The sequence below is a fragment of the Danio rerio genome, chromosome 21 (genome assembly GCF_049306965.1).
Source record: "Danio rerio strain Tuebingen ecotype United States chromosome 21, GRCz12tu, whole genome shotgun sequence".
Taxonomy (NCBI): Eukaryota; Metazoa; Chordata; class Actinopteri; order Cypriniformes; family Danionidae; genus Danio; species Danio rerio.
The window spans coordinates 5,841,002-5,861,004 of record NC_133196.1 but is presented as its reverse complement, the minus strand read 5'-3'; the positions used below and the strand labels follow the sequence as shown (position 1 = coordinate 5,861,004).

The 20,003-nt window shown below is 33.2% G+C and overlaps 1 protein-coding gene across 7 annotated transcripts in view; it reads left to right on the top strand.

The window, feature by feature from the left end:
* Window positions 1–19,713, top strand: part of ark2ca (arkadia (RNF111) C-terminal like ring finger ubiquitin ligase 2Ca) — a 36,638-nt gene extending 16,925 nt beyond the window's left edge. The window contains exons 1-9 of one of the 7 annotated variants that reach the window (XM_073935736.1): window positions 3,190–3,458; window positions 3,675–3,815; window positions 8,857–9,055; window positions 9,608–9,733; window positions 12,700–12,826; window positions 13,060–13,164; window positions 14,287–14,382; window positions 14,527–14,630; window positions 16,323–19,713. In XM_073935736.1, the coding sequence (XP_073791837.1) occupies window positions 3,758–3,815; window positions 8,857–9,055; window positions 9,608–9,733; window positions 12,700–12,826; window positions 13,060–13,164; window positions 14,287–14,382; window positions 14,527–14,630; window positions 16,323–16,440 (933 nt within the window). In that variant the 5' untranslated portion in view covers window positions 3,190–3,458; window positions 3,675–3,757 and the 3' untranslated portion in view covers window positions 16,441–19,713. Of the gene's footprint in view, window positions 1–3,189; window positions 3,532–3,674; window positions 3,816–8,826; window positions 9,056–9,607; window positions 9,734–12,699; window positions 12,827–13,059; window positions 13,165–14,286; window positions 14,383–14,526; window positions 14,631–16,322 lie in introns of those variants that run through there. The other 6 variants (XM_073935737.1, XM_073935735.1, XM_073935738.1 and 3 more) reach the window with 6 other exon arrangements.
* The last annotated feature ends 290 nt before the right edge of the window (window positions 19,714–20,003 follow it).

Here is a 20,003-nt window from a genome sequence, read left to right as displayed (position 1 = left end):
AAAAGTCCAGCTATATATTCAAATGGCATGAGGTAAATTAACAACTGATGTCCATTTTTGACATGTATTCCTTAAAGGAATATTAAAAAATTTTTCATTTACTCCCACTCAAGTGGTTGTGGTGTTTATGAAATAAGTTCATGAACGTTCATAAGTTCGTAAAGGATGAAAAGATGACAGAATTTTTGATTTTGTATGATCAATGCCTTTAACAGCAATACATTAATGTGAGTGTGACCTCTATCCCCAGTTCTCAAGTATAGTTATTCATGCATGTTGATCTAACTAAATATATATGATACTTTTTGTTTTAATATTTTATTCATATTATTATTGTTTGTATTTTTTATGTTTTATTTAGACATTATGAAACAAAAATATGCAAAGACATAAACATGTAACAATAAGCAAATACACTGAAGAGTATTTTGAGCAAATAATAATAATAAAAAAATAAATCAATTAATAATAAAAAATAATATGAATAAATAAATAAACAACAACACTAGAGCAATCTTATATACAGAAAAAAAAAACAAGTCTACAATGTGTTGACCTGAAATAGTTTCCCATAAAAGCTGGGCATTGTGGGGTGGGGACGCAATCAGAAGGAGCCGGGTCAAGATGAAGAGTTTGGACATGTTTGCGAAGGGGTTCCCACAATGTAATGAAAATAGTGCTAGGTCGGTGAAGAAAGTACCTAATTTTTTTCTAATTTCATAAAATGAAGAATATTTCTTATCCAACAAGTGTGAGAAGGAGGGTCAATAGACGTGTTGATGCAAGCTAGCCTGCTCTTGGACCAACGAGCTCTATGCAATACCTTGCATTGTATTAGCTTGGGACATGGACAGATTGAGGAAGAGTTAAGACTGCTTTCCATGTCTTCTCCGTAATGTCAAGTCCAATGTCTTGAGACCAGGTGGTCCGCAAGTTATCAGAAGAAAATTGCAGGTTAACAATTAGATTAAATAATTTAGAAATTGAAGCTTTAGCACAGGGATCTATGCCCATATGGTGTCTAGATCTGAAGTAAGAAGTGCATTTGAAAAGTTAACAAATTTTCTGTGCACAAACTCTCTGAATTTGTAAATATCTGAACAAATTTGATATAGGGACATTAAATTGAGAGGCCAACTGACCAAAAGAGGCAAAAACACAATGTAAAGATCACCAAAAAAAAGCCAATACAAGATCTCTCCAAGAGGCATTAGCACCGTCAAAGATAGAAGGGTAAAACAGAGGATTGGAGTGTATTGAGGATAATAAAGGGATATTATGAACACCAATATAGTATGTATTTTTAAATACATTTAATTGTGACAACTTATTAAAGTGACCAAAATTAAAATCAAAGTCACCAAAGATGGTGCTGAACACGAAGCCTTCCATCATAGGAGGAAATTATACTTTAAAATCTTTTCAGATTCAGGATTAATATTTCAGAATACTCTTCTTTTGATCTCAGATATCTTGAAAATGCAGCCTTGGGGAATGAGAAGACGATAAAAAAAGGTTTTCATGCATCAAAACAACAAGGTTTTCCACTTTATAATTAAATGAGCCCTGACTATTACACATTTCTACCATGATTTATAAAATACGCCCACTGGAATGTCATCAAGTGCACCAATATTGTAATATCTTCATAATCACTGAGAAAAATAATGATTTGAGGACCATAAAACACACTATAGCTCCAGTTACTTTGTCTTCGCTCTCTTTCTATACTTGAAGCCATTTATCCATAGCTAGAACATTATAATAATTTAAAATAGTACTGAATTTTGATGTAATCGTCACATTTTCTTTTATATATTTCAATAAGCAAAGGTCAAAAGTGTTTGGTTTCATTTTTGACAAAAGTATGTATTTTATTTTATATGCAAGGGATTTAAAACATGAAAGTTAAACACATGATACATATAAATACATGCGTTTAATATGATTTCTATGCATATTGAATCATTGTTGTAAATGTAATTAAATTAACTTACTTTTTGACCTAAAAATCAATTAAATCGTAACTTTTGTATAATAATGATAATAAACAACATGTTAATAAATAATTCTATTTTATGTATTTAATTTTTTTCTAGAAGTATTTAAAAAATGACAAACTTATGAAAGTAAAAAGTTTTTTGCATGAATAGACCTACCTATTTTTTTGTTTTAACTCTTTAAATTACGGACTGTTTGCCTAATACTACAGCTTGTTTTATTGAGATAAAATTATAATGACATAATATAAATTTATGTGGTCTACACTCTCAGAAATAAAGGTACAGGAGCTGTTGCTGGGGTGGTACATTTTCAAAAGGTACATATTTGTACCTGAAGGGTCCATAATTGTACCTCGAAGGTATTTTTTAGGTACATTTGTGTACTAATATGCACCTTTGAGGTACCACTGTGGACTCTTTGTACAGTGTACAGCGCTCGAAAGACAACAAAAAAAAAAAACATTTTTATGAATTATACAAACAAAATTGAAGCCTGTTAACAAAGAAAACACAACGTTTTGGTTAAATGCACATGGATTAAATATATAGTTTTATTGGGTTTCAGCAGTTTTGTCCTGAAGGTCTTGAAAGTTATTTATTTGTTGTGGCAGATAAAAAATATATATATAAATTAAGCAAATGATGATGAAATAATAACATTTCTATAAAAATGTACCTCTTTTGCCAATATATACGCTGTTTACATGCATGAACACAGCCAACATGCCACAAAATGCCTGAATGCATTGAGTTGCTGCCCTGTGATTGGCTGATTATAAATTTGCGAGCAGTTGGACAGGTGTACCTAATAAAGTGGCCGGTGAGTGTATATACAGGCTAGCTAAACAAATGACCCAATTCTGTGGCTTTCACCAACAATGTTACTGTAGTGAACTATATTATACTATAGTATTTATCAAAATAACTGTTCACGATAGGTAATGCTAGGCAACAGTAGGCCTATGCTGACGTGTTAATAATACTAATAGTTAATTATAGGCTACTATCATTAGCTATGATTAACTATTATTATTCAAAATTAGGATAAAAAGCACCATAATATTTTACTATAAAATACTAGACTTTTTTTATGTGGGATGATGACAGACAAAACTGCGCGTAAGAAACACGAGTGTGTGTGTGTGTGAGAGAGAGAGAACCGAACAGCTGAGCGGCTGATATAGACATTTGAGGAGCGGCTGTTCAACATCTGAGCCGCTGAATCAGCCGCTCCAGCGCTCATAAACACATGTCTGTAGCTCCAGAAACACAGCAGACCCCCAGCCCCACGCTGCTATATGTGCGCTCAGAGAAAACCGAGCTAATCCCTGGGAATGGGATCAGTTTAGATCTGCGCTAATCCTGATAAACGCACAGTCCTGCCGTAAAGCGCCAGCAGGTGTCGCGGTGTCCTAATCGTCTCCTGGCTTCGGTTAAATAATGAAGAGCGAACAGGTAAACAAAAGTCTACTTTCTGAGGCAGGACATATTTCAGTTCTGATATCTCCGACTGATTAAAGAATTGCGGGTACATTTCAAGCATTATCACTTCATTTTTCTTAAACAACAACCTATAGATAGCCTAATCTAACGCACAGAGAACTTTATCAATAATGTAATATAATGCTAAAAATGTGGTAAGGAACATTTAATTCTGTCTTTGTGTCGCAGTGGGTAGCACAATCGCCTCACAGCAAGAAGGTCTCTGGTTCGAGTCCCGGCTGTGTCAGTTGGCATTTCTGTGTGGAGTTTGTATGTTCTCCCCGTGGTCGAGTAGGTTTCCTCCGGGTGCTCCCCCAAACACGTGTACAGGTGAAATGAATAAGCTAAACTGGCCACAGTGTATGTGTGTGAATGGGTTATGAGTGTTTCCCAGTGTTGGGTTGCGGCCGGAAGGGTATCTGCTTCTGCTGCGTAAAAACATGTGCTGGATAAGTTGGCAGTTCATTCCTCTGTGGCGAGCCCTGAATTGATAAAGGAACTAAGCCGAAAAGATATTGATTGAATGAATGAATGAAAATTTAACAATGTTTATTTTGCAAGTGCACATTGTAGTCTAAAAATGAATAATTAATCCATTCAATAGAATCCACTGGCTACACTAAAAAACGCTGTTTGTTAAAACCAGGGGCGGATTTACCCAATAAGTGAGGTAAGCATTCGCTTAGAGCCCCAGGAAATTGGGGGACCCCCAATAAATACCTAGAAGTAAATTATACGTATAAATTATCTATAACATTGTTTTGGTGTATGGTAAGGGTCTAACAAATGCAATTTTAATGTAGCAATTATTACGTCTACACCAGTGGTTCTCAAACTGTGGTACGTGTACCACTAGTGGTACGCAGGCTTCCTTCTAGTGGTACGTGGAGGAATGAAATATGTCATGTACATACTATACACATTTCAAAATTTATCAAAAATTATGTATATAATATGCCATATGTGACATAAACCCTATATTTCTAAGGTAATCTGCCACGTTTTTTTAACTGTGCAGAGTTGTAGCTGCTTTATTGGGCCTACTACGCTACTGTATTTCAATACTGCTCATTTTGGTGGTACTTGGAGAGACAATGTTTTTCTGCGGTGGTATTTGATGAAAAAAAGTTTGAGAACCACTGGTCTACACAAATGTATCCCCATGTGTGAACGTATATCCCAAATGTATGAATGAGGGAGCAGTCTAGCAGGTAAATCAGGTAAAGTTTTAGTTTTAAAAACAAAATAGTTTATTTATTATTTTTAGTTGCGAATTCATTTTAACAAACCATTTTTTACAAAGGAAAGAAAAAAACAATTAAATAAAAGTAAAAAGGTGCATTTAAGACTGCTTGGCCCCTTGGCTGGAAATGCTCAGGGTCCCCAAATCAATAAATCCGTCCCTGGTTAAAACTACTATTTTAAAATGAGCTGAACTGTCACAATTCTTATGTTTGTTTGGGACAACTTCATTGTTTTATGTTCAATCCACTTAAATTTGTAAAAACTAAAACGTTAACTTTATTTCTGTTGTCCCAACACAAATAGATTTTAAAAGAGGTGGAGACCATCAAAAATAGGTATAGTGAGAGTATTAAAGTAATTTTTATTTTCAAGGCAAAATATCTCTACTTGCACTTAAACATTGCTTTTAGACAGAACATAATATCAACATTATTCAAAACTGTTTCCTTAAAGTATTTGAAAACATATTTGTCTGTGAGACGTAAATGTACCTACAATTCTAGGATCAGCCTTTTGCTTCTGCTTTCTGTCCTGCTGATGAGATAAAACACCACAAGCATCTGCTGTGGTCACAAACGGCCAGTTAGTCCCGGCATTGCAAAATCACCATTGATATAAAGTGGCATTTGAAACTGTAAGAGACTGTAGTCTAATCTAAACATTATATATTTTAATATTTACATTTTATTGAGTCTTTTTTTTATCACAGCACATTTACCAAATGCAGTTTTGCTCATTATTTTTATTTAACTGAAACTAATACAACTTCAAGTAAACTAGCATCTGTAATATCTGTACAGTTATTAAACAATAATATATCTGTATTTCATGATTACATTTTTACGCGTAATAATTAATTCTGCATCTTAAGTAAATTGGTTCTGACACACTTTTTATGTTATAACCAACTGCATTTAATTTGATTTATTTATTTTCATTTTATTGACACTAATTTCCTTTTAGATAATCTTTGTTTTATTAAGTATTTTATTAAAGGTTTTGTTTATTTATTTTTTGGTTGATATTAATACTAACATAGGTTTCTGTCTTTATTTTTATATTTATTATTTTCATTGTATTCAAAGTTTGTCTGTTACTAAATGTAATTAAGTTTGACTAATTATTATTATTAAGGGTTTCTGCAGGGTCTTAAAAAATTAGGCCTTAAAAGGTCTTAAATGTACTGAAATATTGTGTTGTGAGTCTTCTTTAAACAGGTCTTAATTTTCTTTTGTGTATGTATACAATCTGGCCAAAACTCATACAATCACCAATAATCCATCTCAAAACTTTGAACTTTTTATTTAAGAATGTAATTTTAACTCTAATGCCATCATGGTTTAATTAAATTTGCCTTACAATAACACTTGTTTAAAAGTGCTCCATGTATTTACTGCTGAGGACACTGACCTGGACAGATTGTTGTGCATACATTTGTATTATTATGCTTTTTAAAACATTTGTTCGTTTATTTTGATTTGTTTTATTATTTTAAAGAATGTTTATGTTGGAAAAAAAAGTGTATGAAGACTATTAGAGCAGGATGGTTTTAAATATTTAGTTCTTTTTAAAGAAATATCTAAAATATAGTTTTTTTTTATTTTTAATTTATTATTGCAAAATACTAAATTTGGAAAAGAAATTTGATAGGGCAAATAAAAACAGTTTCCATCTGCACCATTTAAAAAATTCCCTAGCCTTTAGCCCTTTGTGAGTCATTCATAATGGTCTTAAAAGTTTTAAATTGAATTTGGTTAAACCTCCAGAAACCCTGTTGTTGTTATTATTATTATTATCTTTCTGAGTTTTTCTGTTACCAACTGTAATTTTAACCATTTAATTTAATGTATTTTTCCATTCTCATTCTAACATTTTAACTTTTTTTCCCTGTAAACAACTAGTTTTGTTTTGGTTGGACCTAACTATTTAGGTTAATGTTATGCTATTTAGGAAATTTATTTTCAGTCCATTTTCTTGTTTTTGTTTCTCTGTGTTAAAATGTAAGTTTTTTTCATATCTGTCTTGTTGAGAATGTAATGCTATGGAATAACATTACAAAGCATGCAAAAAATAAACAATTTTGTTTTCATTCTCATTTTAAGATTTACTTTTCCTGTAAATAACTGTATTTAATTTTATTTACGCCTACCTTTTCAATTTAATGCATTTATTTTTTCAGTCTTATTAGTTATATGTTTGGTAATTTTTTTCATTGGTTTTTATAATTTAAAATTTTTTGTATTAATTTAAAGGAATTTTTATATCTGTCTTGTGTTCAGAATGTAATGCTGGAATAATATGCTAAAATATACAATGCTATAAACAACAATGCTATATATATATATATATATATATATATATATATATATATATATATATATATATATATATATATATATATATATATATATATATAAATTGTATAATATTAATTGTTAATAAATATAATAATCATATAATAATAATAATGATGATAATAATAATAATGATATAATATAATAATAATAATAACATGCTAAAATATACAATGCTAAAACAACAATGCTATGTATATATATATATATATATATATATATATATATATATATATATATATGTATATTATTAATTGTTAACAAATATAATAATCATATAATAATAATGGTGATAATAATGATAATAATAATAATAATAATTAATATTATATTCTGTTATAGTGCTGCACTGTAAACAAAATTCCAAATTTTCACAACATGTTACTGTAATTTTTTACAGCAAATAACATTATCACATTACCGGATTTAACTTAAAAACTCACAGTATTGTGTTGTATTCATAATTTTATTGTGAAATGAATGCAGGTAGCATGATTGCATCAGATTACTGTAAATGATTTTTTAACATAGCTTTTATTCAGCAGAACTTTTATATTGACACCTTTTTGATATCTAGAAATAACAGAATGTTATTGCAGCCCCCAAAACAATCTGGTTAAATCTTCAAAAATAACTTTTAAAGAAAAAAAATCATCCTGTTTTGAAACGACATGATGTTGTAGTACATTTTTATTTTTGGGTGCACTGCACCTTTATTTAATTTTATAAGGTTAACATGAAAATATGAAATAATTTTTAATGAACATAATTTTTTGCTTAGCCAAAAATGTAATAAACTGCAACAAAAGTAATTGATTCATAAAACCAAACACTGTTAAACACCCAAAATTATTTCAACGTCAGGGTAAATGTCAGAATGACTAGCCGAGGAAAGCCTGCTTCACAGTAAAATATAGTTAATTTTCCAAGATAATACTGTAAAATCACAGTAATGGACTTTACACTCTACTGTGATTTTGTTACATTAAATTACTGTGAACTACCTTGCTGTGAATTTACATGCAGTATTTTACTGTGAAAGTAATGCAATTATTAGCCAGTAATTTACTGTGAATTTAGGGTAAAAAAATTTTAGAGTGGGCAAAAATTAACCTAAAATCAGCCTTTGTTTTTACATAATATATGTGCTTTGCATATTTATTATGTATATATGTATATTTAAATATACCATGTGTTCATATAGTTAAGAAAAATGTTTATTTATATTTTCATATAAAATATGTATATGATGCAAATTAAATATATATTTAAATATGTTACTATTTTTTGTTTAGTTTTTTTCTCACACACACACACATATATATAGAGATATTATGTCAAATCAAATTAATTAATCGTGTTTAATCTTTGCCCACCACAATTTTTTTTTACAAATAGTTTAACAATAAATGATGACCTTGTTTGTAAATACACTGAAAAAAAATTATTAATTGGATTCACTAAAAGTATTTTTAAAGTAAGTGGTTGCAAAAATTTTATAGACTATAGGCTAAATTTAATCAAACATAATAAATTTAGTAATGTTCCACTTAATTTATTTGTTTAAATTCAGCCCGTATAAATAGTTTGCAACCACGTACTTTAAAAAATGTAGTAAATTTAATGAATCATTTTTTAAAAGTGTGAGCTGTATAAAAAAATACTTATTTTACATGTCACACAGTATGCTGTTCTGAACATAAGCTCTGTCTTCTGCACGCGTCCTGGCGGGTCTCTGACAGGTTGTATGGACTCTCTCTCGTCCCGAACAGGAGCACATTTCAGCAGGCACCAGCATAGTCATGCCACCTCCTGCCGGCATTTCCACCTGGCCGCCACAGCCACGCCCCTGCCTGCTGATTTCCCGCCCCCTCCACTTGCCCCGCCTCAATACCAGGAGGTCCCACCCCCTTTCCTACCTCAGGCCTTACAGCAGCAATACCTCATCCAGCAACAGCTACTGCAGCGCAGGTACAACAAAACACACACATGCACACAAAATAAGCAAATCAAAACTGGAATTACCTTTATTTATTTATTTATTTACCTATATATTTATTTATTTATCTATATATCTATTTATTTATTTATAATTTATCTATATATTTATTTATCTATATATCTATTTATTTATTTATTTATAATTTATCTATATATTTATCTTTATTTATTTATCTATTTATTTATTTATTATCTATATATTTATTTATCTATTTATTGATCTATTTATCAAATATATATATATATATATATATATATATATATATATATATATATATATATATATTTATCTTTATATTTATTTATCTATCTATATATTTGTTTATCTATATATTTTTTTATTTTTTTATTTATATCTATATATTTATTTATTTATCTATATATGTATTTATCTCTTTATCTATTTATTTATTTATCTATATATTTATTTATTTATATATTTATTTATCTATTTATTTGTTTATTTTTGAGATAAAAACAAAAACCGATTAATAAATTATTTCTATTGTCGGATGTTTTCAGACGCACACAGGAGCGAGTCCCGCTGAACACGCATCGGTTACGCCCGGGATATGAATATGCCCCGCCCCTTCATGTCCCGCAGCCAATCCCGCAGCAGCCCAGATACCTGGCGGAAGGCACTGATTGGTGTGTGTGCAAACAAACAAACATGCACACACAAACAAAGTAGTTTTGCATTATTAAATTAGCTTTTATCATGATACTACTGTTAAACGTGTTCATTTTAGTTTGTTTAATAAATCACGCGAGTTTATTTGTGAATAACGGCTACCTTAATTACATGTTAGTACATGATTGATTATTGAATGTTTAATGATTGATTAATTTAACCATTATGAACTCCTGATATGTTTATGCATAATTATATCATTATTTGCAGGGGCACATCATCATTAACCCATTCTTATGTAATCATAAACTCCTTATGCACATCTGTCTAGTGCGTTTACAATAAATAACAATAGAAAAGTGGGTAACGCTTTAGTTTAGGTCACGGTTTTATTTAACAAACCATTAACAAGCACTGCTAACTTAATAAACTATTAATTATCTGTTTATTAATATTAAATAAGGTGGAAATTGGTTTTAGGTTTTGGGCAGGATTGTGGAAACTAAAGTAAGTTTAGTTTACATATGAATACATCATTATTCATGTACTGGTATTGTAAAGTCTTACTGAAGTTATATTTTTTATTTTGTGAACACATTTCGTTTTAGTTCAGTGCACAGCTTATTAACGCTTCTGCAAACCTGTAATAAATATAAATAAGATAAATTAAATGTAAAAAAAAAACAATTGTTATTATTATACAGACAATAAGTTATTATTAAATTACTAAAATAAATTATAGTAAAATTAAATATAAATGAACAGAATTAAATATTATGAAGAGAATTGAGAGAAACTGCGGTATCACTACAGTTAACAGTACATGAACATGATGTGTTAATATCATGACTTTACTTGGAGGGGCACATCATCATTAACCCATTCTTATCTACTTATGAACTGCTGTCTGTCTAGTGCGTTTACATTGAAAAACAATAGAAAAGTGGGTAACAGTTTAGTTTAGGTAACAATTCACCGTTTTAAAAAACCATTAACTAGCACTACTAGCTTAATAAGCTATTAATTAGCAGTTTATTAATAGTTAGTAAGGTGGTAGTAGGTTTTAGGTTTCGAGTAGGATTGTAGAGGCAGAATAAGATCATACTTTACAACTAATAATGAACAGTTCATATCTTAATAACAGGCAGGTAATACGCCAGTAGTTAATAGCATAAATTGTGACCGAAACTAAAGTGTTATCAAAAAGTGTTCTGTCAACATCAACAGTTTAAACACAGGATGAGTAGTTAAGGATGAGTTAATGACGATGTGCCCCTTCAAATAAAGTCATGACATAATTACACATTAACAGCTCATGAGTTCATGTTGGTTACATTTAGCTTAAACTTAAATGTTAATCAATACGTTGATTAACAACAAGTACCAGGGGCGTAGCAACTGAGGGGGACAGGTAGGATACATCTCTCTTACTTTTAGTGACAGACCATTTAGAAACGGGTAATTCAGAACTTTTTTTAAAACTTTTGATAATAATAATAATACATTTCATTTAAAGGCGCCTTTCTAGCAACTCAAGGACACCGTACAATCAACAAGAGCAATAAAACAACAAGAGAATTAATAAAATATACACAGCAATAGTGCAAATAAAATTAAAATTAAGTGTTAAAAGCCATCTTAAATAATTGGGTTTTGGATTTCATACAGCTGCCCCGCCCATTTTTAAAATGTCCACTACGCCCCTGACATGTACTATCAAGTAATTAAGGTAGCCACTATTTACTCGTGAACTCTTATTACACATGTTGTTTTTAAAGTTAGCTCATGATTGGCGCACGCCTTAACTTATTAATTATCATTTCATAATAAACTAATGTTTAGTTTATATATTAATATTATGTACAATTGTTGAGACATAAATGAGATAGTAAAATATAATTAACAACGAAAATGGAAATAAAAACAGAAATAAAACATAAATGAAAATGTCTTGTCTTAGTCCTATCAAAATAGCAAACACTGAACATCTTTCTATATTTAGGCTGCTTTATTTATTTATTTATTTATTTATTTATTTAAGACTACTTATTTGTACTAAATGTTTGTGCTTTCATTTTAGTTGTCTTTTACTTCTTCAATTCTATTTTCCAAAACGAATCCTCTTTGCACTTAAAAAGTTTACAATAAAGCGTGTTAACAAATTTTAAATGATTAATGAAGGAATTATAATGCTTTGACTTATTGTTTAATATCATTTACAAGCACAGTAGCTGTATGGGCTATTTCTGTCCGTTCGCATCCCGTCCCTTTGCGCCCCCTGGCGGCTCATTCACAAACTGCGGTCATACACTAAAAACAGAGCGGCACCTATTTCAAACGGCGGCGGTACAAGCCGCGGCGTTAATAGCCACTTTGAACTCTCACCTACTGTACGTCAATATTCATGTACTGTTATTGTAAAGTGTTTCTGAAACAACTTTGTTAAATATCATGTATGTGGTAAAACAATTAGGCAAATGATGAAAATGTGTTTATCTTTGAAAGCATCAAGGAATAAATGATTATGAATTCTAAAAATTATATATACAGTTGAAATCAGAATTATTAGCGCCCCTGAATTATTAGACTCGCTGTTTATTCCCCCCCCCCCCCAATTTCTGTTTAACGGAGAAAAGATTTTCTCAACACATTTTCTAATCATAATAGCTTTAATGACTCATTTCTAATAACTGATTTGTTTTTTCTTTGCCATGATGACAGTAAATAATATTTGACTAGGTATTCTTCAAGACACTTCTATACAGCTTAAAGTGACATTTAATGGCTTAACTAGGTTAATTAGACAGGTGAGGGTAATTAGGCAAGCCTGAATTTTTGACTGTGTAGTTTTAAGTTTGTTTGCTAAATTAACATTGGCACACAAATACTTCATTCCGTAACAAAAATGTATGAAACTGGACAATAAAAAGCTCAAACATTTTGCCCATTTTAAGTGAGTCTCAGTGAAATTGTGTGTTTTCAGGGATCTGAGTGTGGACGCAGGAGTTCTGCATCAGTATCCACTACAGCAAATTCCTCAACCCTACCAGCATTACCTGGCCTCTCCTAGAATGCACCACCTGCCCAGGAACACCTCCACCACACAGGTGGTGAGTGTCTGTGGATATTCAGGATACATCACCATAGCAACAGAACACACACACACACACACACACACACACACAAACACATATTAAGAATAAAATATATACACACACTGATTATGACAAACACACACACTGATGATGACTAACACACACACACACACTGATGAAGACTGTTTTATAGACTTATTTTAAAGTATAGTGTGTTTATGTGTGTGTGTGTGTGTGTTTGTCTGTAGGTTGTCCATGAAATAAGGAATTATCCATATCCACAGCTCCACCTGCTGGCACTGCAGAGTTTGAGTCCTAGCAGACACTCATCTGCTGTTCGGGAAAGTTATGAGGTAACACACACGCACACACACACACTTAGAGAGAAAGATGAGGGTTAACACACGCAAATAAGCAGAAAGAGAGAGAGATAAGGACTAACACACACACTGTTATGACACACTGACAAAGACTAGTACACACATACATTGATGAAAACTAACACTGAATATTAACTTAGACACACACACATTTATTAAGACACACACACACACTGACTAAGGCTAAAATTCACTTAGAACACTTAGACACTAAGAGAAAGAAATGAGGACTCACGCGCACACGCACACATATACACACACACATACACTAATTAATACTAGAATACACACACACACACTGACGAAACTAACACGCATACATATTGATGAAGACCTTTGCACAGATGAAGACTAACATTTACACACACACACTTAGAGAGAGAGATGAGGGTTAACACACAAATACGCAGAAAGAGAGAGAAATAAGGACTGACACACACACACTTATTAACACACACACTGATTAAGGCTAAAATTCATAAACACCCACACTGATGAAGACTAACACACACTTCGAGAGAGAGACTCATGTGCACAGTTACACACACACACACACACACACACACACACTACGAGAGACAGACTCACGTGCACAGTTACACACACTGTTATGACAAACACTGACTAGTACACACATACACTGACGAAAACTAACACTGAAGACTGACTTACACACACAGACACAAAGAGAGATAAGGACTAACACACACACACACACACACACACACACACACACACACACACTGATTAAGGCTAAAATTTATAAACACTTAGAGAGAGAACTGAGGACTCTCGTGCACACACATACATAAACACACACGCACACACACACACATACATACACATACATACATACACACTGATTAAGACTAGAATACACACACACACATACATATTGATGAAGACTAACACACACACACACACACACACACACACACACACACAGTATTGATGAAGACTAACTCGGATGAAGACTAACATTCACACAAATACACACACACATTGATAAAAACTACCACCACACATGGACAATTTGATAAGGACTAACACACACTCTGCCGAAAAGTAACATTCACGCATGATGTGTGTGTGCAGGAGCTGCTGCAGCTGGAGGACCGACTCGGAAGCGTCAGCCGAGGGGCCATTCAGACCACCATAGAGAGATTCACCTTCCCACACAAATACAAGAAGGTGAACACACACACACACACACACACACACATGTATATAGACTTTCTCTTCCAAATCCAGCCCACATGTTTCTTTTATTAACATGTATATATTTGTGTGTGTGTGTGTGTGTGTGTGTGTGTGTGTGTGTGTGTGTGTGTGTAGCGGAAGCCACTGGATCTGAAGTTTTGTGAGAATGATGAAGAGTCTGATGTGGATGAGAAATGCACCATCTGCCTCTCCATGCTGGAGGATGGAGAAGATGTCAGGTAACATATAATACAAACACCACCATATATATACTGCAGAGTTGGTGATTGTAAGGAGTTTGTAGCTTGTTAGCGCTTTATTCATTTGATTAAAAACATAGTAAAAACAATAATGTTAAAATCTTATTGCAATTCAGAATATGAGTAGCCACCTCCCCCTTCACTTTCATCTGCGACAACAGCCCCCCTACCCTTCACTCTACTGCCCCAACCCTCCCACCTCCCATTATTTTATATATACATATATATGTATATATATACACACACACACTCACATACACACACACACTCACACACATACACAGTGCTCAGCTTATATGAGTACACCCCCCACAAATCTCTAGTTTAATGTTTTCTATAGGAAGCTTTACAATATTACATTTGTGCATATACTTTAGTCTGTACAAAAGCCAAATCTGGAGCTTATCTAACAAAATAACTAACAATAATGGTAAAAAAATTAGTAGCCCAAATTTATGTTATAGAAAAATATTTCATAAAATTTTCAGAAATCGCAAAAATCAAGTGTGTATGCATATGTGTGTGTGTGTGTGTGTGTGTGTATATATATTGTGTTTGTTATGTTTTTCAGATATTTAGAATATTAACAGATTTTTCTGTCCATGCTTGAGAAACAATTAAATGTTTTAGAAATGTATGTCGGTATATGCTACGTATGAAATATGGTGTCATTAATGAAATTTAAAATGTTTTGTGTTTTGATGCATAAATAAATAAATAAATAAACAAAGGTTCTGTTTGACTCAAATTGAAAGATTTCTAAGTTTAATTCTAAGTTTAATTTCTGTGCATTGAGATTGTGGATTTTTTGTATTTATTCAGTTAATTGACTCGATGAAGTTACATTTCAAGCAAAGTTAATTAGAAAATCAATTTAAAAACAATTGTAATGATGTGATTTGTAATTAGTTCCTTTGTTGAAGTAACTTTCCCAACACTGTACACCAATATATGATTTTCATTTTTGGGATGAACAATTCCTTTAAAACAGGGGGCACCAATCTCGGTCCTAGAGGGCCGGTGTCCCTGCAGGGTTTAGCTCCAACTTGCCTCAACACACCAGCCTGGACGTTTCAAGTATACCAAGTGAAGCTGCGGTCACACTGGGCTTTTCCTCCCATAGACGTCCATTCATACGAACACGAATGCGTCAGACTGGAAACGCAGGGTCATGCATTAAGTTTCGCCGGTCGCTGCGGTGCAAAGTTCAAGCTTTGTGAACTCTGACCTGCGAAATCGCATCACTTGACTGCGTGAGACCAATCGAGGGTCAAAACATGACCTCTCTGGGCAGATATTTAGAACATGGACCAGTCGCTCGCTTTTTAAAATATCTAATAAGCTTGTTTAATCCCGTTGCACGACAGAATATCGCATGCTCTAACTCTAATGTGACCGCAGCTTAAGACCTTGATTAGCCTGTTCAGGTGTGTTTGATTAGGGTTGGATCTAAAATCTGCAGGCCACCAGCCCTCCAGGAACAAGTTTGGTGACTCCTGCTTTAAAGTAGTTCTTGCTCCAAAAAGCCATATATATACACACATACACACACACACACACACACATACACATACATATACATACATAAAGACTTACAGAATGTCTTATCTCTCTCCTCTTTCACTCTCTCTCTCTCTCTCTCTCTGTGTGTGTCTGTGTGTTTGTTTTCAGGCGGTTACCCTGTATGCATTTGTTCCATCAGGCGTGTGTGGATCAGTGGTTGGCCACCAGTAGGAAGTGTCCCATCTGCAGAGTGGACATCCAAACACAGCTCAGCCCTGAGAGCTGAAACACACATTCACAAATAACACACTCATGCTCTCTATCTATCCATCCATCCATGCACACACATTGTATATGACCTACACACATGTATACGATGAGCCATCTGACACACTAAACACTAACTCTCACGCTTTACTGAGCCAATGACAACTGACACTACACACACACACACTGGTAGAACTCTGGCGTGATTCTGTCTGTAGAGAAACAATGGTGTGTGTCCGTAGCATACGTGTGTGTATTTGTGCAATTCCTTAAGCCATGAACTTTACTAAAGACCCTCAGCTTGCATACAATACACACACACACACTTACACACTAAGTGAAATGCATACGCAATGAAGCGGATAAGACACTGTCAAATCTAGCTGCTGGAGTGTGTGTGTGTGTGTGTGTGTTCACTATATTTCTGATCTGCAATACTGCTTTAGTCTTACACACTGGAGCTACTTCGGCTTGTGTGTGTGCGTGTGCGCTTGTTCACAATTTCGGTGCGTGTGTATTGGTGTGTGTGTGTGTTAAAATTTCCGTGGGTTAGCGGTGCACGTCGGTGCATGTAGACAAGCCAAAAAAGAACACACGCTCTATTAACAAAACAAAAAACGCAACTCATTTCCGAGACAGCAGGTGGACTAAGGAGCCAGATCAGTCTCAAAAATAATACATATACCAAATATAATTCATGCATCCACAACACAATTCACATTTACAAAATACAATTCATAAATACACAAATCCAATTCGAAAATTCAAAACACAATTTGGAAATACATAAATTCAAAACATGATTCGTAAATGCACAAACCTAAATCGTAAGTTCAAAACATAATTCGTGAATACACAAATCCAATTTGTGAATTCAAAACACAATTTCTAAATACATAAATTTAAAACATGATTTGTAAATACACATATTCAATTCATAAATTCAAAACTCGATTCGTAAATACACAAATGCAATTCGTAAATTCAAAACACAATTCGTAAATGCACAAATAAAATTTGTAAATTCAAAGCATGATTTGTAAATACACAAATCAAATTAATAAATTGAAAACGCTATTCGTAAATACACAAATCCAATTTGTCAGTTCAAAACACAATTCATAAATACAAAATTCAATTGGTAAATTCAAAACACAAAATGTAAATGCACCAATTCAGTTTGTAAATTTAAAGCACAATTTGTAAATACACAAATTCAATTCGGAATTTCAAAACACAATTTGTAAATCCACAAATTCAATTCGTAAATTCAAAAGATGGTTCGTTAATATATATATCCAATTTGTAACTTCAAAACATGATTCCATAATACACAAATCCAATTCATAATTTCAAAACACAATTCGAAAATACACAATATCCAATTTGCAAATTCAAAACACGATTCATAAATACGAAAATCTAACTCAAAAATTCAAAACATGATTCATAAATACACAAATCCTATTTGTAAAATTAAAACACGATTCGTAAATACAAAAAACCAACTCGGAAATTCAAAACACTATTCGTAAAAAAACAAACCCTATTCTTAACTTCATAACACGATTCGTAAATACACAAATCCAATTCGTAACTTCAAAACATGATTTATTAATATACAAATCCAATTCGTAACTTCAAAACACGATTTATAAATACACAAATCCAGTTCGTAATTTCGAAACACGATTCATAATCTTATACATTTGCAAAAATATTTATAATTTTTACTTGTGCTTCATTTATGGATTGTCTTTTGAATTTACAAATAGGATTTTGTAAATGTGAATGGTGGTGTGCATGTATGAATTTTATTTTGTAAATGTTTTGTTTTTAGGACTGATCTGGCTCCATAGAAGACAGCTGTTGTCTTAAACACAAACACGCATCATAAAAACACAAAAAACAACAAAGTAGGCAGAGAATGTTGTGATTGGTGGATTGGTGTAGATAGGTGCAGTAGTAGTTGCATGCATCTGTGCTTGGGTTGTTGTTTTGAGGAAGTGTGTGTGCAAGTGTATGCAAGATGCATGAATGTGTATTAGCTCCTCTAAGCTGTGACGATCCGTAACATTATCAGACTCATGTAGCGAGCGTGTGCGTGCGTGCGTGTGTGTGTGTGCGCGAGAGAGACCCTGCCATGACCTTTGACCCTAAATGCCTACTGAAAAAAAGCACATGTGAGCATAGCTGAAGTGCCCGGCCTCACTCTGGTGCTGCGCTGCCATGGTTGCTGTATTTATTATTGGTATTTAAACATGCAGTGTTTGGAGGGGGCGGGGCTTGTGCGTGTACAACTGTGTTTTTGTTTGACAGGTCTCCCCTCGTGGTTGCTATGCTGGTTGCTATGCTGTATTGCTAGAACTACAATGTAGAATGTGGTGTGATAGAGGACCATCCGCCAACAGGACTCGAGCGGGGTGAGATGGATAAGCTAAACGCGACATGAATTTTCCTTTTTTTTTTACCTAACCAAAGTTTTGGGGTTTGTTTTTAAAGAGAATCTTGCTGAGCAAGTTAAACGTGTATATATGTTTACAGACAGCAACAGTCGATACCAATCGGTACTGAAATTTTAGAAGCGTCCATTTCGCGCGAACATTTGAGCGCGTTTTTAAACAGCGCTGATTTGCCATTGTGTTCACGAGCTCAACAGAAACTACTGTGACTGACCATGAAGGTCATCAGTTTACCGAATTTACCACTGTTTACTGAGTGTAATCACAGATACAGGAACATTGGAGTGATTTAAAGCAGTAGTAGTAGTAAACTTTAATGTCCTTGACAGAAAATTTGTTATGTGCATCATCATATTGCTGCAGACATTCCATAAAAACAAGCAATAAAAACAGTACAAAGTACAGCAGTTACAATAATTATAATGCTAATTAAGACAGACTCTTGTTAAATAAACATACTGAAACAGGCACTAAGGATTTCTTATAATGGTTTAACCTACACTTTGGCACCCTATCATACACCCGGCGCCAGGCGCGACACAATTGTTGTTTGTTAGCTTCAGCTTGGTGCAAGGATTGTTTTGCTGATTTGCAGCATGCTGTTTAAATAGCAAATGCATTTGCATTTATATGTGTGCCCATAGGTGTTCTGGTCTGAAAAAGGAGGCGGATTGCTGGCACGTTGCTATTTTGAGGAACTTAAATAGATCAAAGCAGGTCTATTGTCCAGCGCAGAGCGTGTTATTTGTGCACCTCGCTTACACACTGTTTAATACACACAGGGTGTACAGCAATCCAGAAATATCTTTTCAAATGAAAAAGAAATAAAACTATTAAAGCCAATATTTTTATAATGAAAAATTAAAGCCGCGATTTCATCAGCGGAACGCTCGTATGTCAGCTTATAGACAAACCAGCTGATCAACGTGACTTTGAAACGCTCCAGTGTCCATGTATCTGTGGTTACACTTAGTAAACAACAGTGAGGTCAGTGAACTGATGACCTTCATGGTCAATCACAGTCATTTCTCTTGAGCACATGAACACGATGGCAAATCAGCGCTGTTTAAGAACGCGCTCAAATATTCGCGGGAAATGGGCGTTTTTAAAACTTCAGTAT